A 27515-nucleotide genomic window follows, 5' to 3' on the forward strand; every position below is an offset into this window, starting at 1 on the left:
ATGAAAGTTAAACACAAGACAGTGAACATCCCTTCCAGACTCTGGAAGCCTCCTTCCAATGAACATCTCTTTCTAGTCTCTACAAGATGGGTGGACACCACTACACTGTCCATATTCCCATCAACTTTATCCTTTCTTCACAGCATGCAGTTCTAGTTTTAGGCCTATTATACTGGGTTTTATGACCACTTTTAGTAGCTGGGGGTAAATTAAAGATCAGCCCTTTGGCACAAAGACAAAGCCAGTGTTGGTCAAGCATGTGAGGGTGCAGGTTGATTAGGAAACAACATAACCGCTCACTGGCCACTCGGATAGGCATTGCTCTGGAAAACACTGCGTTTCGGCACTGCACTCTGAGGGACATGGCACTTGCTAATAATTGTGCAGGCTGAAGAAAACTGTGGATTTCATAAAACTGAGACAGCAAAAAACGACAAAGGGAAAAGGACAATGCTAAGTGGAACAGATGGGAGACCAAGGTCTTTCTGCTTCCAGAGGATGGTAGAGCTTGATTCAAGGTACTTATCTCTTCTGGGCTGGCTGCTTCCTGGGGAAGAGTTCATGAAGTCTGTGAACAGCCAAGATCACATCTTCCGCATAAAGAACCAGTTCTAGTGCATGCCTCCATGCCAAATCCAAGTCTGTGGTGGAAGAATGATGTACAGAAACCTCCTCAAAATCTCATTTGCCCTCTTGGGGGCAAGCAGGGTTTCTGTACACACAGGTCCCTCCTACAGTGTGTCTTCTTCACCTGTATTAATCTGTGTAGCCACTTCTAGTCTGTGATTGCCAAGTAAATGCATTAGGAGTTGGAAGCTGCAAGGTGAAAGAGTGAACAGCAGATATCAGTGCAAAAATCAAGGTTTGGTGCTGATCAGGGCTACCTCTCATCTTTTAAGACCCATGGATATCTCTGAAATTTGAATTTTTCCCTTTGTAAAATGTTGGTTGAATGAATGGGGAGTGGGGTGGGAGGAAGAAATAAGTTGCAGAGCTGAACTGTGGAAGAAATCAATGAATCTGGGATAAATCAATGCCCTCACTAAACTGAATAAGAATATGCCAGTTCATACCAGGAAAAGAAGTAGCCTGTGAAATGTACTCAGCAATGAGATGTACAAAAGAGGAAGAGAATCCAGATACTCACTGCACTGCAGGAAATTTCAAAAGGTGTTCTCCTTTTTTCAAAACAAACCCGGAGGCTTCAAAGTGAGAGCGATGATGAAAGTTTTGAGTTTCAGTCAAGTTGGATTTATCCAAAGATTTTTGTCAGTTTCTGTTCACCTGGATTTGAATCTTTGTAGCCTCACCTTGAATTCCAGGACAAAAGGAAATGTGGTTTGTGGCTTGTGCCCTGGCTGAAGAGGAAGTAGATGAGCATCCAAATCTTGGCTCTGCCACAGACTCTCCTTTGAGATTGGAGGCGAGGTGTTGAATATCCCTGTGCGTCAGCTCCCATAAATGAGGACAGAAGCCTTACCAGGCTTTCATGCCAGCTTACGTAATATTTCTTTCTATCTAAAAAAATTAAAAAATAATAATCAAGGTGTCCCAAATTCCCTCACAGCTTCTGAAAACACAGATCATTGACTTCCGTGGAGTAAGGTAAAACACAAGACTGGGTTGTGATCACACCCAGGCAGAGGCAGGATCCAAGCAGCCCTCTGCCAGGTGGTATCTGGCAACTTCTGATGAACAGGAATACGCATGGGTGAGCGCAGGACAAGATCTGACAGCACTAAGTGGATGCATACACCCCTTGATGTGAAGTGGGCCTGCGTGGGAGCAAGGAGAGAAGGCAATGAGGGATAAATCAGCTTAGCGTTTCAAAACCTGAGATATTCATTCAGCATGTAATGCTCAATGCAGTACCACTACCACCAACGCCTTTCTTTCCTGGCACTGTTCTTTTCCCTGTGATGGCTCTGTTTATGCGGCTGTATTATGATCCAGGTCAGGAAGCCTCCTCCAAAAAGGCTCTTTCTCAGGTCAGTCAGTTGCTTCACTGGCCCGCTCATACTTGCATGCTAAAAGGAGTCTGAAATAGCAAATTAAGTCATTCTTTTTGGTGATAAGAAAACTGACCTCTGTGTACACACACAGATTCTCAGCCCCTCTCTCCAGAACTACTGCCTCACTGTGGGCTTGTCCTTTTTCCTTCTTTGGAATGACAAACCAAGCACAGACTTGAACATGCAAGATGACTGGAAACAACATCACAGAATAGTGAGGGTTGGAAGGGACCTCTGGAGATCATCTAGCCCAACCACCCAGAAAACATTAATAAAAAAAAAAAAAAAAAAAGAAGGAAAAAGGGGGAAAAAAAAAAAAGAGATATAACGTGTGAAGACATGTGAAGCTCCTCTTCTTTTTCAATATAAAAGACAGATGAATTACCCAGACCTCCCCTTCTCTCCTTGTCCAGCTCTGTACCTGTTGTAGTTAAGTCCTCACCAATCTTTGATAACTGAGCCTTGAAGTCTACAGGGTGGAAACAATCCGTCCAGGGAGCCTCCATGTTGTTAGGTTGTGATCATAAATCCCCTGGGCAGGACTAATTCAAGGCCACACTTGAAATACTGTGTTCACTTCTGGACACCTCACAACAAGGAAGACACTGAGGTGCGGGAGCAGGTCCAATGAAGGGCAACCCTTCACCCTTCAACCCTGGTGAAGGGTCTGAAGCACAAGTCTGATGAGGAACTGCTGAGGGAACTGGAGTTCTTTAGTCTGGAGAAAAGGAGGCTCAGGGGAGACCTTATCACTCTCTACAACTAGCTGAAAGGAGGTTGTAGTGAGGTGGGGGTCAGTCTCTTATCCCAAGTAACAAGGAATTGGACAAGAGGAAGTGGCCTCAAGTTGTGCCAGAGGAAGTTTAGGTTGGGTATTAGGAACATTTTATTCCCCGAAAGGGTTGTCAAGCACTGGAACAGGCTGCTCTGGGCAGTGGTGGGGTCACCGCCCCTGGAGAAATTTGAAAGATGTGTAGATGCGGTGCTTAGGGACATGGTTTAGTGGTGGACTTGGCAGTGCCAGGTTAATGGTTGGTCTTGATCTTAGATGTCTTTTCCAACCTGAATGATTCTGTGATTCTATTGTTTCAGGCCAAGGGGTGCACTGCTCTCTGTGATCTGATACTTCTCAGTGGGGCTTGCCCCACCTCTCATATAGGATAAGTCTGTTCTACACTAGCAGAAGCAGCCTTTGGAGTGAGACCTGTTCATCACACTGCTGAAAATTAAGAGAAAAACCAGGGAAATGGGTTGTGTCTGGCTTTGCTTTCAGAAGGCACTGTGAGCTGTCAAGACAAGAAGGAGCATGGCTACATGCTATCCAGGAGATCTTGCAAGGAGACAAGGTCCTTTGTGCCCTTTCACATGGGGACCATCAGTCTCATCGCCAGCAGGTAGTCTTGTTATAGATATAGTAGCACATCGATGCCATAGGCTGCCACTATTATTAAACAGAGGGTCAAACGGACCTGGGCACAGCTCGCTGCCTGCAGAATCCCTTCTTTTCCTTCCAGGAAAGGCTAGGCCTTGCAGATCCAAAATACAAATACATTGTGAGGGACAACTCTGTCCGTCTGAAGACAAGACAGATAAGGAACCTGGCGGTGTAATAACACAACTCAAGTCCTCCATGGCAGTTAGAAGAGTCCTCCTGCCACCCAAATTGGTGCTTCTTAGAAAAGATCCGAGTGATATCAGAGGACACTGAAAGCTTGGGGTGGCCGCCTAGGGTTTACGTTGCTCCGAGTTGCAACAACTTTGCCCCCATAAATATTGTCTGCAGGTCAGGGCTGGTGCTTCTTGATTGTAAAACCCATGTTGCCTTCAATAGGCCTTTTCTTTTGGGTATGTAGCAAGGGAAGAGGCAATAGGATGAGGTCCTCCATCTGGCTGAGAAGGGCAGACCCATATGTCCTTGGGTGATTAACACAAATCAAAACCAGGCCCCAGTTTCCATATCATCAAAGGAGGAAAAGACTGGACCTAATCACTTTTCACCCTGGGCTCTGAAGCCTTTGTGCAAAAACAAATCTTCTGAGCCTTAGCCAAGCAATTAATTACATTAAAGCTAACACAGCACAGATTAAGGCCTTTTGTTCTGCCACCCCCCACCCCACAAGAGGATCTAAAACTATCCATCTCCTTTGACTCCTGCAGCTTGAAAGAGCAGATACACCTCAAAATGAAGATCAAGTCAGTCTGTTCTCAAATATCCCATAACGTTATCATTTCATGTATCCAAAGACATCTGTTGTTTAAAAATCTGTGGATGACAGCTCTTCTGCATAGTGGGAAGATCATTTGCAAATTGCAAAATCCTCTGTCTGTGATCACTGACTCTAGACAACCTCAGAAATGGTCTGGCAACTTGCTGCCTTGTTTGTGAAGCGCTAGAGTGAATTTTGGGGCTGTTGCAGAGGTGTTGCCACTGAAGGCTCTTTCACAACATCTTAAGAAAATGTTTTTGGGGAAAGGTTAAATCAGAATTCATTGTACCTTTGGACTAGTGGACCACTTGCAGATTAATTTGATCTAACTACCTGTTGCTAATGATTGCTTTGAGCCTTTAAAGCCTTGAGTATACTGCTGTGATTATTGACATCAAGATGATTCCTCCTCTTGGCTGTGCTATTTGGGATTAGACAGAGATTTGCTACAGAAGATGCAGCAGTGAGCCCGGGTTCTATTACCTGAGCAGCTCAGAATAGCTTTTTCCAAAGCCAGGACTTGGGTTCATGAGATGTCTAAATGAAAATGTATTAGATTTCTTTCTGTTCCAGATAAAAGCAGAGCTAATGCTGGTGTCAGTCAAAGAACCAGGTCTCACAATAGGAACAAGGGCATATTTGCAAAGCCCAGTGTTGTGGTTCCTCTGCTCTACCAAACTGACCATGACAAAGAGCCCAAAGTCTGCTCGTCAGTCACATGCATCTCCCAAGCCCTACCAACTCTGTTCCTGACAATTAAGGAGATCAATACTCAGGGCTGACAGTCATATAGAAAAGAATTAGAAAATAGGGTGTGAGAGCAAGTGGACATCATCAGATCCCAAGGTGGTAGGTGGTCTATAGTACAACAGAGGGAAATGCCTTCGCACATATGTTTTTTAATGAGGTGTTAATTGGGCATTGGGTGGACAGGACAAAGAAGCAACCCAGGATGTGGCTTGAGGTTTTGGTTGATGCAAAGCAGGAGGCCTGGCATAAAAAGAAAGCTGGGCTTTAATGGCCCCTTGCTGTCATTTTGTCATTTCCAACAGGAGAGGGACACCAGGTGGGCAGGCAACTCTGCTCTGAAATCACAGCTGGTTTGGGGACCCCTCCTTCTGCTGGTGATGTCTCCAGGTACTCCCAGAGTGCTAGCTGTGGGAAAGAGATCTCTGAGATGCAACGGTGGAGGTGGGAAACATTCTGGCTTGTCCTCTTTAGCCAGGCAAGAGAGGGAGATGGGACAGCATGCCCACCCAGGAGTAGCTGAGTGGGTGCAGGATGGCTCAGCACACAGCCCTGGTGCCAATAATTAGCACATCTGAAATTGATGAAAGAACCCAATGGGAGATGATTACTTTGCTACCCACATGAGAGAGCTTTCTCCCTTACTTCTCCCTCTAGCCCTACATCTGGTAGTGATTTTGCAGCCCAAAATAGAAAGGAAGTGGGAGAAAAAGGCTTAGCTGAGCTTAGGCCTATTTGAGGAGAATAGAGAGAGTATGTCAGAGGGAAACAAAGAAGTATTGTTGGAAGGGTGCTTTGTTTCCTATACCACTGGTGTCATGCTGCAAAGGATCTTGGGAGAACTGATGGTGGATGCTATCTCCCATGCTTTGCCTGTTATGGTAGCTGGGCTTTGGATACAGCAATAAGGGCTGTAAGCCTATAACTATGACTCTTTCACCCTCCTGACCCCTGGCATCTGGAGTTCTGGAGCAGAAGAAAGAGGCTGTGACAACTTTGCTTCACAACACCTTGTGTTAAAAATAGCCTAACCTGAAAAAACAATGTATTGGGTCTTCTTCAGCTGCCTGCCTACATGCTCTGTGTGTGGGACTAAGGGGAAGGGCTGGGGTTGAGCAGAGAGGAGCCTGGACCCAGCCCCAGCCATGCAGTCTGGATTGACGTGGGAACACTCACCATGCACCTTGGGGACCTTGGCTTTGAGGTGTCGTTCACACTTCGCCTTGGCTTTTAGCAGTAGGAAGATCTGCTCCTCTTTGGTGATGACATCATCAGCATCCACCTGCAGTGATGGGGAGAAATGAGGTTAAACCTCAGTATGTGAAGAGCAGCAAGACACAAACTTGCTAGATAATGCAGGTGATCTGAATGCAAAATCTCCTTTGCATCAGCAGTTTCCTCCATCAGCCTCGCTCTGTGTCTATCTCAGCAGTTAGTGTCCCAAGCGACACCTCTTACAAGGTGCCACATGGAACCATCTGCATACATGGCAAAAGAAGCGCACACTGCAATTACTCACATCATACACACGCACACAGAGGAAGGCAGCAATTTCTGGGCTTGCAGGGACAAGGCTAATATCCAAGAGGGAAAAATATCCTAGTAAATAATATTGTAGCAAGGACTCCTTTCTTCCTCTTAAGAATTGCAAACTGCCACCATCATTGCAGTGCTATTTCCATCTCTGCATGCAGGCCTTCAACCTCTATAAATCCAAGAACATGTGCAGAGAGGGCTGCCCCAGGCACGGCTGTGAGCTGACAGCATCTGCCCCCCAAAGACCAAGACTCAGGGAAAACTCTGTGCACCATCCTGGGAGGATTAGATTTCTCATCCTGTAAGATGTCCAGCAATCAAGGGACGAGGGGGGGGGGGGCAGGAAGGGCCCTGTTTTACGCCCCTCTGTTTATTTCTTCCTGATATGAGATATACTTGGCTCTCAAAGGCACTCACTGCTCATTAAAAAAGAGAAAAACAATCTTGCTTCATCAGGCTGGCACCTTCCCATCAGGAATGGCTGGCCTCAGTAACCTGGGGGTACCACCATGGGGAAGTTTTGTTCTACAACTGTTACAGAGTATGGAGCTTTGACCTAATGCAATATGGCTGCTTTAATTTTCTGCTGTGCCTCTTGGGCACTTAGCTTGTGTGCCCTGCTCAGGCATCCAGGACCAGTCCCACTGCCAGACAGAGTCTGAGATTAGGAAGACCTCTCACATGTCACTTTGGCAGGAATACATGGACATTTCACTGTACCCATCCCAGCTACACTGGGATGATATTGCCTTTGTTTTTTCCTGCTTCCCCGCCCTCTCCTAAAAAAGCAGTATATTTAACCTTCTCCCACATTCATTTTTTGCCCTAGATCTGCATCACCACCAGAATGGGTGATGTACGTGCTTTGTGATTTGCATCATGGAAGGGGGTGGGGAAAGTCATGGGCTATATTGATCTACTGTTGATCCTCCTTTGCAGGCTCTGATCTGCAGTATCTGACCACACCTGTGAAATCTTTGAGGTTTGGGTCCATCCCTGGTACTCTGCCAGTCATGGCAGAGTGTCTCTGGGAGAAATCCTCATCCACAAGATTGCCCCAAAGCAGTTCAAAGCAAAGAATAGCCATGTGTAACACTTTATAGGGCTCCTGAATTAAGGATGTTTGTAAGGCACTATGACCACTCTTCTCATTGTCTCTGTTTTCCTAATATATGTCTGTCTTGATTAATCAGACTATAAATGCGATGAGAGGAAATGTCGCCTCTCTCTGGATTTGTAAAGAATTTAGCACTCGCACACACACTCACAAAAGCATAATGTGAGCAAGGGCTGCAGCACTGTTTTATTCAAAACAACTTTTTTATTTTATTGTATTGACTGTTCTGGTGGGACTGGCCACTGTAAATCTGTAGTGCAAAACCCAGGGTAGCGCTCAACATCCCGATGGATGGAGCAGACCTAAACCTCAATGCATAGTAAAGGCAGGCAAAGGAAAGATGACAAAACCTTGTGGAGCCAGTAGTGATCTGCAGATGAGAGGGAAACGTGTTGATAGGTTGTCGAGCCTGCTCATGGAGGCGGCTTCTCATTTCAATCCCTCTGAAGCACAGACTGAAGGGGGGTTATGACATTTTGCTGTACTCCCCCAAAATGCTGCTATTCAGAATTAAGGTTACTTCACTCAAGTTAATTAATTTTGGAAAGCAAGTAAGATAAACCAGCTGAAGGCAAATCAGTTCTTGAGCAAGACTTATTACAAATGACATAACAAGGGCTGAGGAAATCCAGCTTAGAAGTGAACTTGGATTCAATTTCCCAGAGTGCTCCTGTGGAGAGGGACAGTGTATGTTTGAGCAGCTGGTGCTGTAATGGACACACAGATGGATAGCTAGATCTGATAAGGGGACTCTGAGTAAAACAGAAGTTAGTTTTTCATGTCCTTGGAAATAATCCACACTAAAAATCCCTCAGAAGTGGGAGTTGGTTTCAGAACCGCATTAACGTTAATGCGAAACAAAGCCATCCCTTTCCAGATGTTTGGCCTGTCCATATTTAAGGCAACATCCCACATTTAAACTCTCATTGGAAACATAAAACCTCTGGGTCAAATTCTGCTGTCATTTATATCTGCACAAACCCTGAGTGATTCCACCAAAGCGGGAGGAGTTAGTCTGGATTTACAGTGGCCAGAGTAGAATTTAACCTCAGGCATTTCAAATGATTCATCTCTTGCATGCTTAGTCCTCAGGCTCTTTTGGCTGTGCTTTGAGAGTTGGGCCGCTCCCAGCCAGAAGGACATATGGTCTCCAGGCCAGGACAGAAAATAAATTATACTTCCCAGAAAGGGATATAAAGTCACTGAGCACTGTCAGAACTGGGCAGAATCGCTAGGCCAGACCTTTGAACTCAACCCAGGTCCTCAATTTTACTGAGCCTTTGTTACTGGTCTTAAATTTCAAACACCTGCCAGACCCTTAAAAAACCAGCAAACCCAAACACAAGTCGCCATTCTCTTCCCTCCCCCAAAACTGGTTCAAATGTTAAGAGATATGTTTAGAACCTATCTTTCTGTGTTTCTCCTCAGTAAAGGAGGCTAAAACAGGTATGTAAACAGGCATATGAATAAGAACAGATTTTCATTCGATCCTGCAACTTGAAGGAGTCACCTGTTCTCAAGAGACTTGTAGGAAAACTATGCAGCCTGGCAATGCTGCTCCTTTGGTGCTGAATCATAGAATGGTTTGAGTTGGAAGGGACATTAAGGACCATCTGGTTCCAATCACTCTGCCATGCACTGGGACACCTTCCACGAGACCAGGTTGCTCAAAGCCCCATCCAATCTGGCCTTGAACACTTCTAATGATGGACCATCCACAACTTCTCTGGACAACTTGTTCCAATGTCTCAGTACCCTCATCGAGAAGAATTTATTCCTAATATCTCATCTAAACCTCCCCTCTGAGAGTTTAAAGCCATTCCCCCTTGTCCTATCCCTACCTGCCTTTGTCAAAAGCCCCTCTCCAGCTTTCTTGTTGGCCCCTTCAGGCACTGGAAACTGCTTTAAAGTCTCCCTGGAGCCTTCTTTCCAGGCTAAACAACCCCAGCTTCCCCAGCCTGTCTCCTTAGGAGAGGTACTAGAGCCCTCCAGCATCTCCATAGCCCATGCCTCTATCCCTTGTCAAACCCTTTGCTGAGGCATTTGAATGCATTAGCCAGGCTGGAAGCTCTCCAGGAGCAGAGGATTGAGCCATATGCTGCCGGATGAGACCCCAAAATAGCTCAGACTTGGGTTCAAGGGACAGGAGTTAGGATAGAGCAGCTTTGGACCTGTTGGTTACTAGAGCATTTTTAACTGTTCAGTACCACTTTTTCCCATGCATCTGATTTTCTTGCTCTGGATATTCTAATCGTAAGACAATGCTGCCCTATTTGTCTTTTCATCCTGGCTGCCAAAAGTTAAAAGAAAGCCACAGGAACATTTTCTTTGCAACACAGATGCACTCATGATATTAGACTTACTTGGATCTTGCTCAGCAAAACTTTCTCTTTAACAAACAGGCTCAACACCTGATCCAAAAGTACTGTGGGACATCCTTGCTAATTAGCTCATGTACGCCAGCTTCTTGGAATCTGAATGTCCCTAGGCAGAGAAATAAGTGGCTTCATTTTCAGAAGTGCTGAGGTACAGGCTGCAGGCATTCAACAGGTGGGAGCTAACACTAGTGAAGCAGCCACTCCTTTAGAGTGGATTTGGATCCCTTGGGTTAGGAGAGATGTGGCCAGAGATGTGTCTGTAAGACACTGGCTGGTGCAAAGAAAGGGGGCTGATTAGTCACAGGTTTGCAGAACTTGAAACCTGGGAGACACAACATGAAAAGAAGAAGGTCTAAAAGAAATAGGAAAATGCATGTAAGCAAATCATAACAGTGGATTCAAAATACGATTAGAAAACTTAATAAAGGAAAACATCCATCAGTAGCTCTTAAACACTATAGCTTGGATGCAAATTTCTGATGCAGAAATTTTTAGTGATCAGCAGTCTTAAACAGCTGATCACCAAAATCTGGAAGGTGAAATCTCTAAGAGCTATCTCTTTCTCTAAGCATCCTAAACTGGCAGCTTCTAAGGGTGGTCTGTTTGGAGAGAAGATTGACTGAATAAGGTTGCTTACATAAAAACCTATAGGATCTCTATTTTTCTAAGTCCAAAGAGAGCTTGTGCATTCTGAGCTTGCAGGAACACAAACATACATTCAGGGTTTGGTCTGCTTTTACATGCTCAGCACAATCTGCATTCTCTGCACCTGCTTTTCAGGACCATGAAGCAGTAGACAAAAAGCGCTAGAAGTGCTTCTGCCAGGTGAGCACAGCAGCCAGAACTCACAAAAACTTACTTATTCACTATTCCACTTACCTTTGACAAAAAAACCCTGCTATAAGCATACCTATTTGCAGCCCAATACCTTTCATCCTGCAGACACTGATTAGCCAACACAAAAGAGCAAATATAATATGTACTTGCTAATATAATACCTGCCTTGATAGCCAACTGGGAACACCAAGAATGAGATTTACCAGTCTGAAGTATTTTCCCAGAATCCCCCTTATAGTCACTGATTATTTAGAAACACAGATCAGCTGAAATTAATTCCATCCTCAAACCACAACCTAAAAAAAATCAGATCAACTGTGGGGATTCTCTCCCCACACCCCACACCCCATACCCCCCCCTTTTTTCCCCTTTGGGCAGCTAACAACTACAGTAATTAGTAACACTAACAAGACTGAGATCTGTGGTGTTTAGCAGCAGAGCTTTAGCTGGCATGAGTGCTGGAAGCAAGAGAAGCACCTGAGGTAGGTCAGAAATAGTGTCACAGGTAGGTATATCTCCCAAATCCATATATTTTTAAGTATGAGATCAAGGTCATTGTGCCCCTGCAGAAGTTAATCACTCTAAAAGAACAGCAAATCCCTTTTCACGAGCCCTCCATAAATTGTTTCAGCATAAGTTCCTGTGCTGAGCTTACTTGGCATCACATTTCTACAAGCTGGAAGGATGCAGCCTGGGTGCCTCACAGGTAAGTGCCAGCTTTACCCTTCACTCCTGCTGCTTCAGACTAGGTACAGCTGGAAGGGATGGGGGCTTCTTTCTGGCTTCCCCAGCTTTGCAATCAAAGCCCATCTCCTACTCTTTCTCAATGGTTATCACCTCTCAGCTTCCCAGCCCTGTTTTTTGCCAGGAAATAAAAAAGTGTTCCTGGTGGGGAAAAAATCTAGCAATGTGTGTTTTTTCTCCCCCTTATTCAGAGAAAGCAGAAATGCAGAGCAGGAAGCAGGCCAACCAGGGAAGAGTGAAATGACAATGCTATCCAGAGACTGCTAAATCAGTTTTGGTTCAGCTTTCCGTCCCCTCACCCTTCCCTCCCCCCCGCCCCTTCCCTTGCCCCCAGAGGAGGCCATGGGGTATCATGATAATGTTTTCTGGTATTTCCATTTCATTGGCTAATCTCCCAGCCACTAAAGTAAACCCCAAATCTCAATGTGGAGGTCATATTCATCCTTGTTTATGGGACTCATTTTCAGAAATAACACTATCCTTTTTGTGAAACTTCCCTGGCAGCAGCTCAAAAAATAGCTGAAGGCAAACAGATTCCTTGGTCGGGGTTGAGAGCATCACAGCTGCTTGACAGGCCCAAGGTAAGTATGGCTGGTGATCACCATCTTTGACAGCAGTAGATCAGGTAATTGCTGGTGTGAAGCAGAGAGGGTGCAGGCAGGAGGGGAAACTGGGAAAAGAAGGGAAATGTGAAAATGAAAGCATCAGTGCTGGTGGAAAAGGCAGGTGGATTCCAAGGGTGGGGGAACAGCATGGGACATTGCTGGATCTGACCATGCAGGTCACACTCCAAACCAGCCCTGCTGATTTTGGTGATCATCTCTGGAATGTGTGATGATAGTGCTGTCTTTTTGTGGACTGAACCTGGTGGACTGGTGTGGGGACACAGAGACCATCAGTTAGTCATCTTTGGGGAGTGTGACAAAACTTCTCTAAGTTTTTCCTCTAACAGTGCCTGGATGAACGGTCCAACTGAAACACCAAATAAAGCAATAGAAGATCATAACCCAAGTCCTTTTTCTGCAACAGAGACTGCAGTTGAGCTGAGGGTATGAATGGGAAGGAAAGGAAATTAGAGCTTTATTTCAGTCTTGCTGAAGGAACAACTCCTCTCCTAAACTCTGTAAGGGTCAAGATAGCTGTTAGAAGATTAATCTAACGTAACATAAGACCTGCACCTGCTACAGGTGAACATACCTCTGTTGATATCAGAGCATCAGGCTGGGCTGGAGACAATGTGGCGTTGATGCTAGGCATGCAGACAAGGGTAGCACGAGTAAATGCTATAGAGTAGGGATTCGGCTGCCTTTGGCAGGAGCTGATGTAGCCATCACCATGGGCTGACCCAAAACTGGTTCAGTTAGGAGCTCATGGCAATGGGGAATTGCTCAGAAGTAGGAAAATGTGGCAGTGTGGAGGTGGTTGGCAACACAAGGCATTGCATGAGGTTGGTCAGTAGTGGGGTGGCAACATGGGGTGGCATAGAATTGAGATCCTGACCCCTGTTTTTTTAGTAAATGGAATTGCCTTCCTTTAGGTGAGAGAGAATGGATTCTCTTGACTATTTTGTGATTAGGTTTAGATACCTAGTTTATCTTCTCTGATTTCCTATACTTCTGCAAGTGAATGTTTGCTCAAACCCTGCATCTCCTGGCCACTGGCTCCGTCTGGTTTACTCAGGTCCAGATGAACCCTGACAAATATGGAAGGACCAGGGATTTGTATGTGCTCTCTTGGACAAAATGTACCCTGTGCAATCTCTGTTACTGGGTCTGCTGCCAGTCCTATAGCAAAGTAGGATCTGTCAGGCTGTAACTCAGCTGGTGATTAACTGTGCTCTGTGCCTGGCTGTAATTCACAGAAGAAATACAGGTATGCTTGTGATTTGCTGGATTTTCATGCTGGCTTTTGCAGTCACTTAGGACACATGCTCCCTGGCAAGCAAAACTCCTTGTTGGGTTCAGAAGGAGATTGTGACCCCACTGCTTGACTCTGGAAGCTGGCACTTCAGGCAAAATACATCCGTCACCCTCTAAAAGCTGCTCTGGGCTTTTGCTTGGACTGTGAGGGTCTCACACTTCATATTTCAGGAACGGCTTATAGAATTTCCCTAGTGGAGAGACAGTGCAGAGTAAATACAGATAAACTGTGTTTACTCTTTTGTAATTTAGGCAATGCTGGATTTGCCCACTGCCCAAATAATCTCTTTCTTAATTTCCTGCTACCTCTGTGCTTTTTACTCTCTGCCTGCCTGCATGTTACAGCCTTGGCATAAAAACCATACAAAAAAAGAAGACGACAAAGTCCATTGGGAGGCAATTTGTTGCAAAGAGGAGCTAACTGGAGGAGGCGAGCAGGGAATAGTACTTGTTCTGCCCTGAGAGATTTAATTTAACTGAAGAGGCATTATTTCCAACATTAGGGGGGAAAAATAATGTGGTTTGAAACCTATTTCCTTTCAGGTTAATGCTGGAAAGATTTAAAAATAAATAAAGCCAAAGTACCAGTTGGCCCAGCCAGAGATACAGTACTGAAAGCAGCAGAGGCATGATCCACTGCCAGCAGTTAATCGCAAAAGCTATGGAGCTGTGGTTTGCTCAGGACACCAGAGCGGTGAAGAGGATGGGGGAAGGCAGGTTGTTTTGTAGCAGGAGACCCTAGACTCATGGATAGGCCAGGCCCAGGCAGAAGAAAGCAGATCTGAAGCTCCCTCTGTGGCTGGGACTGCAGCTCATGCAGGCTGCTGCGGTGGGACTAATGCCTTTTCTCTTCTGCCAGCTGCAGATGCTTTGCTCAGTGCATGCAAATGTGGGGGTATAACAGCAGCAAAATGTGTAAGTCTTGGGGGAATAAGCATCAGATTTACCCACCTGTCATGGGACCAGACGTGAGCCTAGCAGGAGCTCCTGTTTTTATCCCTAAGCTCTACTGTGCTCCATCATGGATGCCCAATATCACCCATAATAATGATGCAGTGGTGGCAGGAATTCAGATGTGAGAGTTTGGGCAGGTGGGTGCTGAGCTGAGCTCTGTGTTGCTGTCCTGCCACGTGAAGCAAGGTGTGTGTCTGCCCCTCACCCCATCCTACTTACAGAGAATGGGAATCAACCTTATAAGACGTCTTACTCCTTTTAAAGACTGAGCTTATAAACAACAGAATGGGACAATCAGATCAAGAGAGTGTGAAGACAGAAGGGTGAAAGGATGTAGAGACCCAAGAAGCACCCAGTTGAAGAAGGGGATGGGGGGGAAAAGGAGTTGATGTGAAGGGGAAGGAAGAGCTGGGTGGATCCTGATGAAATAGGACTCTAGTCACAAGCTGGGGAAGCACTGAGAGGTTAGCGCACAAGCTGCTCTGCCCTCTACCTGCTTTTCCCAGTCTCCCAGAGGGTAAATGAAGTTGGTGGTTTTGATTTAATTCCTTGACCACATCACCCAAACCACTGCCTGCTCCAGAACAGCAGGATGTCTCTGCTCTGGCTAGCTGGTCTCAAGGACCCTGCGTTGCAGACACAGAAAGCTGAATAACCTCACACTGTGTTCAGGGCTGTCTCAGCTCTTCCCACAGCTGTCCTCACCAGGCTGACCGGTCCCTGCTTTTCATTCTACTCTCAGATCCAGACCTTCCATGTCTAGGAGGCGTCTACATGCTTTTGAGAAGCTTGCCTCTGTGTTTTGCAGTGCCTCATTGCCCTGTAAAGAGAACAGTGTAGTCCTGCCCTCAATCATAAATCCATCCTCTCAGCCCATGGATAATAGAGACCAGGTCTCAGCATGGTTCTCCCATGACTGCTCTAAAAAGAAAAATGACAGTGAATGGAAAAAAGAGGAAATGTCATCAGGGAAACATGCTGGGCAGAACTGGGAATGTCACATCCTGTCACTGTTTCTTGGTGAATAGAGCAGGTTAAATGGTCTCCTTGATGCCCTTCCAATCCTATTTGCTCTCACTTTGCCTTGGGGAAGCCTTACCGGCTGGGCTTAAACCACGACACATTCAAACAGAACAAGAAGAGTGGGAAGAAAATCTACCTGGGTAAAGCACAACTTTCAGATTGATGATAACTCATGCCAAAGGAAATTCAAGGATTTGAACATGGATGACCACTGCATTTATGACCATATAGTAAAAAATTTCTTTGGGATAGAGTGATATCATGACAGCTATAGAAGAGGACCTTTATCAATCAACCTTGTCACTTCTAAACTGAAGGGGTCTACATGTCTTCAGATCTCTCTGTGAAATGAGACAAGCCTTACCCTTCTCAGCTGGATTTCCAAGCTTGAGACCAACTGAACCCAAGGACTGTCCCCTCTGCCTAGACCAAGGCAGGGGCTGCAGGCTTAAACCCAAGCTAGGAATGCAGGTCTGTGCTCTCTGAGCAGCTGGAGAGATGCAAGATTGCTCCTTGATGACTACTGAATGTGATGCGTGACCCTCCTGAAACTTGGAGGTTCCCTTCTTTGTTGCTGGTGGATCCCTATATCTATGCTCCAGTCACTGGTTGAAATATCGGAGGACCATAAAACAAAGTGGAGGTCACTCTGATACTGTAATTTGATTTGTCTTTGCGCACACCTATTCCTTTCTCTCGTCTTCATGGGACGAGACAAAGATATGTGCTGTAAAACCCCACATTTCCTAGCATGTAAACCTAGCTACAATGCTGGCTTCTCTCTTCCTCTTTTTCCCTTGTTCTTTGACAGCAGCTGGTTTGTTTTGGTTCCATACCTTGATATCTACAATGATTGTTTCACAATTATCAAGGATACAAGGCTTGATTTTTGCCCTTTCTCTCCTCTTCTACATTTAATTTAAGTTGGAAGAGGATAGATTTAGATAAGATCTTTGGAAGAATCTCTTCCCTTTGAGAGTGGTGAGGCCTTGGCACAGGTTGCCCAGAGAAGCTATGGCTGCCCCATCCCTGGCAGTGTTCAAGGCCAGGTTGGACGGGGCTTGGAGCAACCTGCTCTAGTGGAAGGTGTCTCTGCCCATGGCAGGGGGTTGGAACTGGATGATCTTTAAGGTCCCTTCCAACACAAATGACTCAATGGTTCTATGATTGTATGATTTTTGTCTTGCAAAACAAGAGTCCAAAAGGCTATGTAAGGGGTTCTCTTGTGAAAATGGACACCTTTTTCCTTGTTTCCATGCTCCTATCACAGATACAAGGAGGATCATGTGAGTACAGACCCTCTGATCCCAAAATTATTTGAAGAAAGTCTGTTTCAGTTGTGTGACAGATGATGTCGCTCAGACAGAGCCACAGATGTATTTTTCTTGATTCTTTGTGGGAGGGTCCAACTCCTTCCCTTTTGTCTCCCCAGTTGTCTTGCACCTCACAAAACCAATTCCCTCTTTCAGTTTTCTCTCCTGGTTCTCAAAGCTTCAGGCAATGATTTTTGATTTTTTTTTTTTTTTTTTTTTAAATCCTTTCTAGGAATACCTTCCCCGGATGAGGGAGTTGAAGTTCAGTCCTTTGCTCAAGTACTCAGAATTTTCCTCAGACAAGACAGATGGTTGCAGTCAGCTGGGCCAAGGATGCAAACAGATTTGTTTTAACAGACTCTGACACATATTCCCTTGTCATCCTCCCACAGTGGAAAGTACTGATAAGAAGTGCAGGAGAAAGATCTGTACCAAATCATGAAATGAGAGCTCTAGAAAACGGTACTTTTAACTTTTATTTCTCATACCAGCTGCAAAAGAGCTGGGGATTATAAAGCACAATGTCCCTTGTGGGAGTGTGCTTGGGAGGAGGATGCCAACAACCTGTATTCAACTCTCCAAACTGCATAGAAATGGGATTCTCTCCATTTCACAGCTAACTAACATTGCTTGTTTGAAACCAGGTCAATATTATTAATGCTGAAGAATGAAAGACTCCCAGTGGAGTGTGTAATTCAAAGGCATTTAAGATGACAATTATAAGCAAGGTCTATGAGTAAACACCTGCCATTAAGTAGTAAGAATTATTACCTATTATTAAATAGTAATACTAGCGAAAAACATTCTGATGACTTTGGTCCATGAGTGCTAATAATTGGTGTGCCACTGTCACACCTCACTAGTCTTTAGATGCTCAATATTAGGCAAAATAGGGATTCACATATAGAAATAACACATACTTCATATACTCATCCAATACCACACATGTGAATATCTTTTTCAAATCAAGCCAAGACAATCTTTTCTTACATTGGTGTGTGCACATGTGTGTGTGTGTGACTTGCAAAAAATCTCTCAAGAGCTGGAGGTTGTGATACCTTCCTCTGCACTTGAGTCAGATCTGTCCTGAATATGAAGTCAGAGAGTGAGAGTGGGAATTACTTACTGAAAGATCAATTAGGTACTTAAACCTCTTTGTTGACTAAATAATGCTGAATGGTTTTGGAGTGTAAGGGTGGGGAGGAGAACGCTATTCTTGCAGTTTGGCTGGTCCTCCTGGCTTGAAGTGAGATGTGTGGTCCAAGGCAAAAATATCATTGAACCATAGAATCACCCTTGGACCACTGAAGGTGGCAGTGCTGAGGAGCATCTAGAAAGAAGGGAGGTTGGTCTGGACAAAAGAGGTATATTGATGGAGAACAACGCCAGGCTGTAAATTGAAGCACATCATTCTCTAGGGTCCACTGACTTCATGGATTAGATCTCTACATAAAGGTACTACATTGAGGACACCCCCATTTCAACACTGGAATCCCCTTATAACCCACCTGCCCCTGCAGCCCTGGCATGTTCCTCATAGTTGTCAAGCCTAGAATGGCCCAATATTGCCAGCCAATAAGATGTGGAGCTAAGTCCAAGTTCAGGCAACCTATAAGGGCACTTAAAGTAATAGGGCCAGGACTTGGGAGCACATGCTCCCTGGTTTAGCTAATGAATCACAACTCACCACCTACAGGGCAGAGCATTTGCCAAGAGGCAAAACAGTCTCAGCTGGGCATCCCAAATGATCTTGTCTTACTAATTTAGCACTGAACTTGAAGATGCTCAGTACCTACATATCTTTGTAAATCTAAGCTTTTTAGGTAACTACATCTGCATCGTTGGGAGTTTGAAAAGTGGGTGGAGGTGACAGCCTTACTGCCTCAGTTTCTCCCATGCACAGCAAACCTTCTCACATTTCCTCGCCTTATCTGTTTTGACTACCTCTATCTTTTCCGTGGATATATGTCTCACCAGGAGAGGGAGTAGTGGCAGGAGAGGAAAAGACAGATTTCAGAGCAGACAGCTACAATGAGCGGTAACAAGCTGTAAAAGCATTAAGCTCACTTCCATTAGTGTCAGGGGAAGCTCTGCTTGCAACGGGAATGAGAAAACAGCTCCTGCAGTCTGAATTGCTGCTCCACAGCCTTCTATTGGCAATTCATCAGCCTGTTTTGCTCAAAGGCTTGACTGAATTTCCAATGCAGCTGCTCCAGGCTATGCTGTAATTGATTTTTTTTTTTGTGCCCTGCAGCTTAGAGACCTCGGCCACCACAAAGCCTTTAGGTCAGACTAACCTCCTCCTTTCCAGAGCCCTGTGTGCATTTTGCTCTCTCAGTGCCAAACATCCAGATGTGTCCAGCCTCCAGCAACATCTCAGCCAGAGACACACATAGATATAACAGAGACAAAACGGTGAGCTGGCTTGGTGCAGCCCTCTGTTTTTCTCTCCTATTTGAGGAAGAACTCAGCTGGAAGCCAAATTCATTTTTCCCATCTTTGATGTCCATACAGGGTGGATGCTCCTGAGGTGTTTCTGCTGCAACTGGTCAATACCACATCCCTCAGCCTCCTGTCCAGTACAAGGGTTTGGGATTTACTTGTGCCAGGTCACGTCTGCTGGTGGGATGCTACCACATATGGACCACAGGGAGACGAGGAATTTGTGCCCTGTGCATGCTGTGCCAAGGCTGTGGGCCAGGTAGGTATGGGCTGAAAGCCATCACCCCTCTCTGCACTGCGTGTGCCAGCAGCCACAGCCGAAAGCAGAGAAACCTTGGTGGCTCAGGTAGCTCGCAGCAAAACAGCAATATCTGTTCTCTCTGAGGTGCATCCCCACATACTCTCCTGTGTGGGACATGCTGAGCAGCATGTCTGGTTGCTGAGGTCAGGTACTAGTGACTGATAGCAACACAGGGTTAAGCCACAGCAAGGACAAATGCCAGCATGGGCTTGGTCAGGAAAATAGGCTCTCTGTAGGGGTAGCTGACATGGTAGGTGTCAGGCTGCTGTGTCTGTGTTGTCCCATAACTATACATCAATGGTCTACATATCACCTAAGTTTAGAGGTCAGTGCAGAGAAATAAGCATTTCCAGAGGGCAAGAGATCACGTCATAAACTAGATATTACCCAAATAAGGCCTGGCTGTTGGCTATCAATGTGTCTGAGCATCTCTGCAACCACAGGAAGGATATCGATTATGGATGTTGTCTAGAGCAGAGGTGTTCTTCCAGCCAAGTGGCAGACAATCACACTCAGGAAAGATGCTATGTGTCTGTGTGGTGAAGCAAAATGTCCGGTACCATCCTCTGTCCCTGAGGTGCACAGGACAATCCGCATCCCTGCTGTCCAACTCTTGCATCCTCTAAAAGAGGATGGCTGCATCCAGTCATGCCAGAATGATGCCTGATGCACAATGACTCTGAGCTAGGGAGAGGGCTCTTTCATCCAGGTGAAAAGCATCCAAGAAATGATGCTTGGCATTTAGTTTCTAAGACAGTCATGAACCTAGAGCCAGGAACCTTTCCAGTTTATATGTAAACTTATAGCAGTAGCCACTGATTTTCCAGGGCTGAAATCAGAACTGGAGGGTCCAAAAGCAGGAAGCTGTAAAGTTTGGACTAGGCTGGTTTGGTCTCCATTGAAAATATCTTTGGTACATGGAGACTCACCCTTCATTATGAGTTCTTATAACAAGACACAGGTTCAGAGCTACAGTGGAACCAAGATCTGCAGGCACCTAGATGAATGCTGAGAGTTTGCATACTGTTGTGGATTCAGGTCCAGTATCTAAATGGCTTTGGGGAGAGTCAGTACGATCTACAGACTTCTAGCAGGAGAGGATATGTGAATTGCTGTGGTTTGTGCAGTGTGTTTGGGGTGGCCAGTCCTTCGAGACAGGCTGTGCACAATCCCATTGCTTTAATGCTAGCCTGAACTTCTCCTCAGCTGCACGTAGGCAAGCGCAAACAAACCTTCAGAGCAGGAAGGAGAGGTTGATGGGGGGGGGCGGTTGCAAGAATTGGGGAGGACCTGAATTTCTGGCCAGCCAAAACCCCTCCCATCCGCAGGACTGAAACCCTGAGCCCTGCCCTAGTGCAGTAGAGCTCTGAGGTGGGCGGCGTGGAAGAGTGCCGCCTGGTGGGATCTCCAGGGCGGCTGCAACACAGTGCATGTATTCTCTGCAGCCGTGGAGTGCACAGCACCACTAATAGCCCTGGAGGAGCTGGCATGCCAGCATTCCTTGGCTGGTGCCAGGAAAGCCGTGCAGAGTACACAAGGAGTTGGCTCCCCTCCACAGTCACATTAGAGGCTCTCTCAGGTCTTCCCAGCTTTTTCTGCAGTAATACATCATCTGCTTCATTGTCCTAGGAGGCTTTGCAGACAGCGCAGGATGTGGAGGAGGCTCTTGGGTGAATCAGCCCCCGTGCCATCACAGTGCACTGCCCCTTCATCTCTATGATTGACAGCATCACAGCAGATGTGCACAGGGTGGATTAGGCTTATTGATTGAGGACTGTCCTACACTAGAACACCAGAAACTTGGCTTCTATTCCTTGCTGTGCTGGATGAGCTTCCCCTCTTTTCCCCACTGTACAGCAGGGATGAAACCCCTTCTCAGTCACTGTCTTCTTTTATGGCCTTAGGAAAATAATTTAATGTCTGTGCACTTGAAACATTTTATCTTAGTGGATTCCTGAAGGCTTTATGATCATTAACGGGTGCACATCTCATATTCTGCCTAGGATGGGCCACAAAAAGCATCTGCTGTAATGAAAAGGAAGATCTCATACTGAAATTACTGTACGTGCCAGATTTTTACCCAGATGACTAACAGGCTGCCTATCACAGTGCTTGACAGTATCTCCCATTAGCAGCTCTGGGAGCAAAGGTCCCATGCCAAAAAACCCACGGTCAACAAAGAAAGTCATCTCAGCATATCTTGCAAATGTCTAGGTCCTGAAAACAGAGAGCCGGAAAAAACTCTGGCTGCAGGAGTATAGATTTCTTAAGACTCCAGGAGGTCCTGGAAGCATGGATCCATTCTGGGTCCTAGTCCTAGGATGGTGGGAGAAAGCTCCTGCAGGAACAGAGGAAACGTTCCAGCCCACATTCAGGTTTCTGCAGATGTGAATTCCCTTTTCTTTTTCCTGAAAGAAATTTCCTCCCATTTCTCTGGGAGCCTAGGTGCTTGCCCAGGACTTGCTGAATATTCAGCCAACCCATTAGACTAGGCTGATGTCTTTTGCATGTGGATAATTACCTGCTGGTATTAATGGGCTGGTCCTGCTTGCTGTGAGTCAGTGCGATAAGAACAGACAGCAAAATACAACTGCTCAGGCAGTCAAAGCCCTACGGGTCCTGTAGCTGTTGCGCCAGAGGATGCTGACACCAACAAGCTGTCGTTCCTGGAGAGCAGCTGCAGAGCACTCTCATGGTACTCAGCTTTCCAGGAAAAGCAGGTTTCTCTTGACTACAATGTCTGTATCCATTAAATCAACTGAGACCACTGTGACAGTAAAACCCCTGCAAATCAAGGTAGTTTCTAGTAGCAATATAAAAACCAAAACAACCCAAACACCTGTTTTTATTTTGAAGGTGTGTTTTCTCTGTAGAAGAATAGCAGTAGTGTCAGCAAAAGCTTGTCACATTGACAGCAGTCTTTCAGCCAGCAGACCAGGAAACTAAGAAGTCTCTGCAGCAGCATCCAGGACAGCAGCTGCACTCAGTGTGTCAGTTAATGAATATGACCCAGATTAATCCCAAACTAGATGGGAAAAAAACAAAGGCACTCAAATTCTGTGCTTTGAAGGCCACAGGGTCTCGTCCTATCTAAAGAATAACTCTGCAACGACCAATTATCAGAAAGGAAAAAAGTCTTCTTGTTGAGCAACTTTCTGTGAGCCCACATTTTGGCTCAAAATAAAGTGGGTGGGATGGAAATCCTTATGGTACCTTGTATGGCTCTTTCTACATCATGGAGCAAAGATCAAGCCTGTAAATGGTAACTGGTCGTACAACCCCAGGCATTGTCTGACTGTCAACCCCACTACAGCCTGCCCCAGCAAAAAATGTCCACTATGTGGACGTGCTATGACTATGTGGAGCCAGCTTGGGATGGAGGTGTTCAAGGCCAGGTTGGATGGAGCTTTGAGCAACCTGGTCTAGTAGAAGGTGTCCCTGTCCAAGGCAGGGGGGTTGGAACCAGATGATCTTTAAGGTCCCTTCTAACCCAAAACATTCTATGATTCTATGATTCTATTTTAATTGAACGGCATCCTAAATCAGGGTCTCAGTAACGCCTGGGCTTATGTGCGCTTCTTTGTTGGACTAAAATGCAAAGCTGTTTATTTGGCTGTAATGATTTGTGACAGCCAGACATGGGCTGGAGAAGAGAACAGCCTCTCCTCTCCCTGTTCTGGGGCCAAAAAGCTTTTTTATTTTTTTTGCAATTTGCCAGTTACCTCATAGAGGTCTGCCCAGATGGGCTGGATCAGGGGAACAGGCTGGGTGTGATGGACCCTTTGACAGCCCAGGCACCTCTCAGCCTTGCACTCCAGCATGGCAAACTATGCCAGCCAGGACTGTAGAAATCACTGAAGAGTGGATAAGACTGGAAGCCACCTGCAGATGCTTTGGGAAAGCTGAGAGATAACCTGAGGATGACATTCTGGGGTAGACATTTTCAAAAGGTGGTTTCCAACCCTTCATAGAATCACAGAATCATAGAGTAGTAAGGGTTGGAAAGGATCTTAAGATCATCTAGTTCCAACCCCCCTGCCATGGGCAGGGACACCTTGCCCTAAACCATGTGGTCCAAGGCTCTGTCCAACCTGGCCTTGAACACCGCCAGGGATGGAGCATCCACAACCTCATCAATAGAAACTTGCAGGCTGAAGTTAAAGATTCTCTCCAACCCTAATTCTCTCTCTTCCAACTCACTTCCTGTAGTTGTAATACTGGAAATACTTACTATCTCTTCAAATGTCCAGTTCCCTGGATCTGACTGCAGCTCTTGGTTTCCATACCTCTCTTGTAACAACAAATTCCTTAGTCTGGTAAACCTCTGAAGTTTTCTTGATGTCTTATTTTGTCTTTTTGTTGAATTTGCTCAGAAAATACCCTTGATCTTTTGCTATGAGACACCAGACAGATGTCCCTGGGCACCTTTCCTCATAGGTATGTCTGTTCTCAGCCCTGGGTGCAGATTGTGTTATGCCTTTGCTCCATGAGTCAATGCTCATTTGACCCATCTATGACCCAAGTGACTGATTTCAGTGGACGGTGCTGCTTCAGACTAACCATAAACAGAGGCAAAATCAGGCTTAGGCAGATCTCCATGAAAAGCACAAGAAGCGGGGTAAGGTAGATTATCAGAAGAAATAATACACCTTGCTGTATAAGCCCCAATGGGCAAACATGATGGATCTTACATCAAGTAAGCAGTGGTGTAAATTACACAGTAGAATGAAGCTGGAGCAATGAAAGTAGGCAAAGATAAGGGATTGTTATAGGTTTCCAAAAAGAGTGGAAGGGACTTGGGAAACAAGCCAGTGACAGAAGTCTGGATCTGAGCGAAGCTCTCTTCCTCCTCATGCCGGAAGCACCTTTGCATGAAGCAGTATGAAAAAATTGAAGCTGCTATAACAAGGGTATGCAATGCCTGGTGGGATACAACATGAAAAGCAAGGTAGATACTCTCAGTTACAGATATTTCTAAAACATTATTAGGATTCATGTAATTTTGAGCACTGAAAGCTCAGATACTTACATTTAAGCTCTGTACTCCCTTTGAAGCTAATGAGGAGAAACAGATGCTTTATAGCCATGATTGATCAACTCTATTTTAAATGTCTATTTTTAGGTGAACCTAAATAGTGCCTCACATACATTGACAGCATGAATAAGATCTCCATTATCTATAAGGATGCAGAAAGATTCCTACACTCTGGGTGTCTACATGAATACTGTGCAAAGTTTCTCATATTCTTTGCATCCTCAGACTTTTTTCAACACTGGCATGTTCTTTCACCTTCAGCACCAATTCTGAGCACTACAAGGCATCAACTTTAGAAAAGATTCCCAAGAGAAAACCCTATCAAAAGGATGCGAAAGTATTATATAATTCCCAGGAGCTGCAAGGCCAGTTCCTAAGGAATCACTGATTTGGATCTAGGTAAAATGCTTTAACACACACAGGACTTGTTGCCAGGACTCTGGGGTCTTCCTTTCTTTTCCTTTGCTGGTGGGAATGTGGGTTTTGGCCATAAGGAAAAAGGCACAGAGCAAGTTGAAGAGCAATTAGTTTTTCAAGAAAAGAAATTGGCACCAATAGGAATGTTGTTGTTTCTTTGTACTTGTATAAGTTTTCATCGCAGAAAACAAATATATGCATACAAATATTAGGCAAATGTGTCTGTCTTCACTAGCTGATTTTTTCCTAAGCTTAAATTTTTGCCTTTTAAGAAGGGAGAAGACAGATTTTATGTTTTTTTCGGGGGGAAAAAAGAATATATAAAAAAGACCTTTTTTCCTATGAAAAAAGCTTTTCAATGAACATTCCCATTTCATCAAGAAACCATTTTCCATTGGGAAAAAAAATATGCTGAGGGAAATCTTCTGACCAGCTGCTACAATGCATCTTGCCACTTCAGTGAAGTGCTTGCAATTTTAATTAGTGGTTAGTACAGTAATGTCCTGTGCTATTCTCTGATTTGAAATGCTGGTAAATAATTATTCCAACCACCTGTTAGATATTAGATTTAGATCTTAGAGACATGTTGCTTCCATTTCTCACTGGGGTTTAGCAGTCTCTTGAGATCTGCAATCCCTTTTAATCATGGTGATAAAAGATGGTCTTTTGATCAACAGCACAGCAGTGCTGAGTGTGAAGAAGAAACAAATTAGTGAAGAAGCAGATTGCTTTCCCCTCTCCTCTTCAACCCGGCAGAGCTTCCAAATTGGAGGCAGAGTGGTGCTCCCATGACATGATGTTGTAAGGAGAAGGACCACCTCTGTTGTAACTTCACTGCTGGACTTGACCATTCCAAAGCATCAAGGCCACCATGACTGGCAGTTGGCCAACTGATTGCATCTCACAGCCCAGAATAGAAAGGTGGCTGAACTGAGCTTGGTATGATCCAGTGCATATATGCCTTAGAAGGGGAAATGACTTATTACCAAGAGAAGCAACACCTGGGCAAAGGGGGCTGAACCACATTACAGGGAAAAATTCAAGTTAACAGAGAAGTCAGAACAGGAAGAAATACAAAATTATGCTAGGGTGAAATTCTAAATGAGAACAATTTCAGCTAAAAGGCCCACTCCCCATCTCAGCCTGGCTGCATCACATATCCCAGGACACTGGGAGTTTCAAGAGGTGCTTGTTCAAATACAGAGAGAATCACAGCATCTTCTGAAATCTGGGTCCTAAAGGTCCCTTGAAAAATCAGAATACATTTCTCTAGATAATCTGGCCTGATGCTTTTAAAAGTAATCTATCTAAAAGTGCCTTTAGGAGTGCAAAGCCCAAGGATCATAGTGGAATGCATGTATCTGTAAGTGTGCATGTATTATTTTTCTCTATTTGCTTTCTTCCCAGTTGTGACTGTGCTTTGGGTGGAAAAAAAAAAATCAGACAAGTATAAATTGCCAACAGCCTTTTAAAATAACATTTAGAAAGGATTCAGCTGACTCAATGCAGATGTCTCCACTGGAACTAGTCACCTTGGTCTCTCTTCAGCGTCAGCGGAGATCTGCTTAAAATAGATGGTATTTGTGTTCATTAGTGAATGAGTTATTGCTGGGGAACCCCTCTGGCTCTGAGGTAGGCACTGGGGCAATGGTCTGCTTGGTCCCTGGCACACCTTCAACTTAGGCTTTCTCAGGCTATTCCTGGGCATGGGTCAGCAGCAGGATAAGCACCATCTCTGATACACTGCTGGGATGGAGCCACCCTATGCTGAAGGTGGGAGGAATTTAATACTAAGGAAAAGTCCCAACTGGTGTCTGGGCACTGGCAGTGTTTGGTTTATTAGAGACGTCATTTTGTTGACTGGAGTGCCAGGCATGATTTATCTCCTCCTAAAGTAGACGCGTAAACAGGGCACATGAATCATGCCTTAAAAGTGCCTGTTTTTTCTCAGTGGCTATAAAGGGAGCCTGGGATATGAGCTCAGAGGGAGTGGTTCCCACCCTTGTCACTGAAAGTGAGGTGGGTGAATTGCTCTCCTTCCTCTTGCACCTCTGCATCCTCTCCATCTGTCTGTCTCAGAATAGCTGTTTAAAATACCATTCCGTTTTTTTTTTTTTTTTTTTTTGGTTAACACCACTTTCAGGGTTTATAAAGACAACAGACATGGCTTACACAGGGACAGATGTTCCAGAGAACCCATAGTGTTATCTCCTTAACAAGTGTTTCAACAAAGTTTTCCTTCCAGTACTCTATCTGGCAGAGCTCTGTGGTGGGGAACAGGAGATCACCTGGCTGGATCTTAGAGTTATTTTTTTTCTGCTGCTGCTTGCCCTGTGCAAGATCCACTTTGCCGATCACCAGGCTCTCCTGCAAATGATGGTGATGCTTGAACTTGACACCCTGTCTCCTGCCTCAGGACAAATGACTTGCTTGTCTCTCTATCACAGCCAAGCCTCCCTTCTACACTTGGTTGTTTCAGCATGTACAAAAGCAGATTATCATTATTTATGAGCAGACAAAAAAAAAACCCCTA

General features: G+C 45.2%; 1 protein-coding gene across 3 annotated transcripts in view; it reads right to left on the reverse strand.

Moving 5' to 3' along the window:
• Positions 1 to 27515, reverse strand: part of PTH1R (parathyroid hormone 1 receptor) — a 121552-nt gene that overhangs the window by 54498 nt on the left and 39539 nt on the right. For all 3 annotated transcript variants that reach the window (XR_003992183.1, XM_030491617.1, XM_030491604.1), the window contains exon 2: positions 6143 to 6248. Coding sequence is in view for 2 of the 3 variants with exons in the window: in XM_030491617.1 (XP_030347477.1) it covers positions 6143 to 6248 (106 nt within the window). In the remaining variant the exon portion in view is untranslated. The remainder of the gene's footprint in view (positions 1 to 6142; positions 6249 to 27515) is intronic.

The sequence above is a fragment of the Strigops habroptila genome, chromosome 1, assembly GCF_004027225.2.
Source record: "Strigops habroptila isolate Jane chromosome 1, bStrHab1.2.pri, whole genome shotgun sequence".
Taxonomy (NCBI): Eukaryota; Metazoa; Chordata; class Aves; order Psittaciformes; family Psittacidae; genus Strigops; species Strigops habroptila.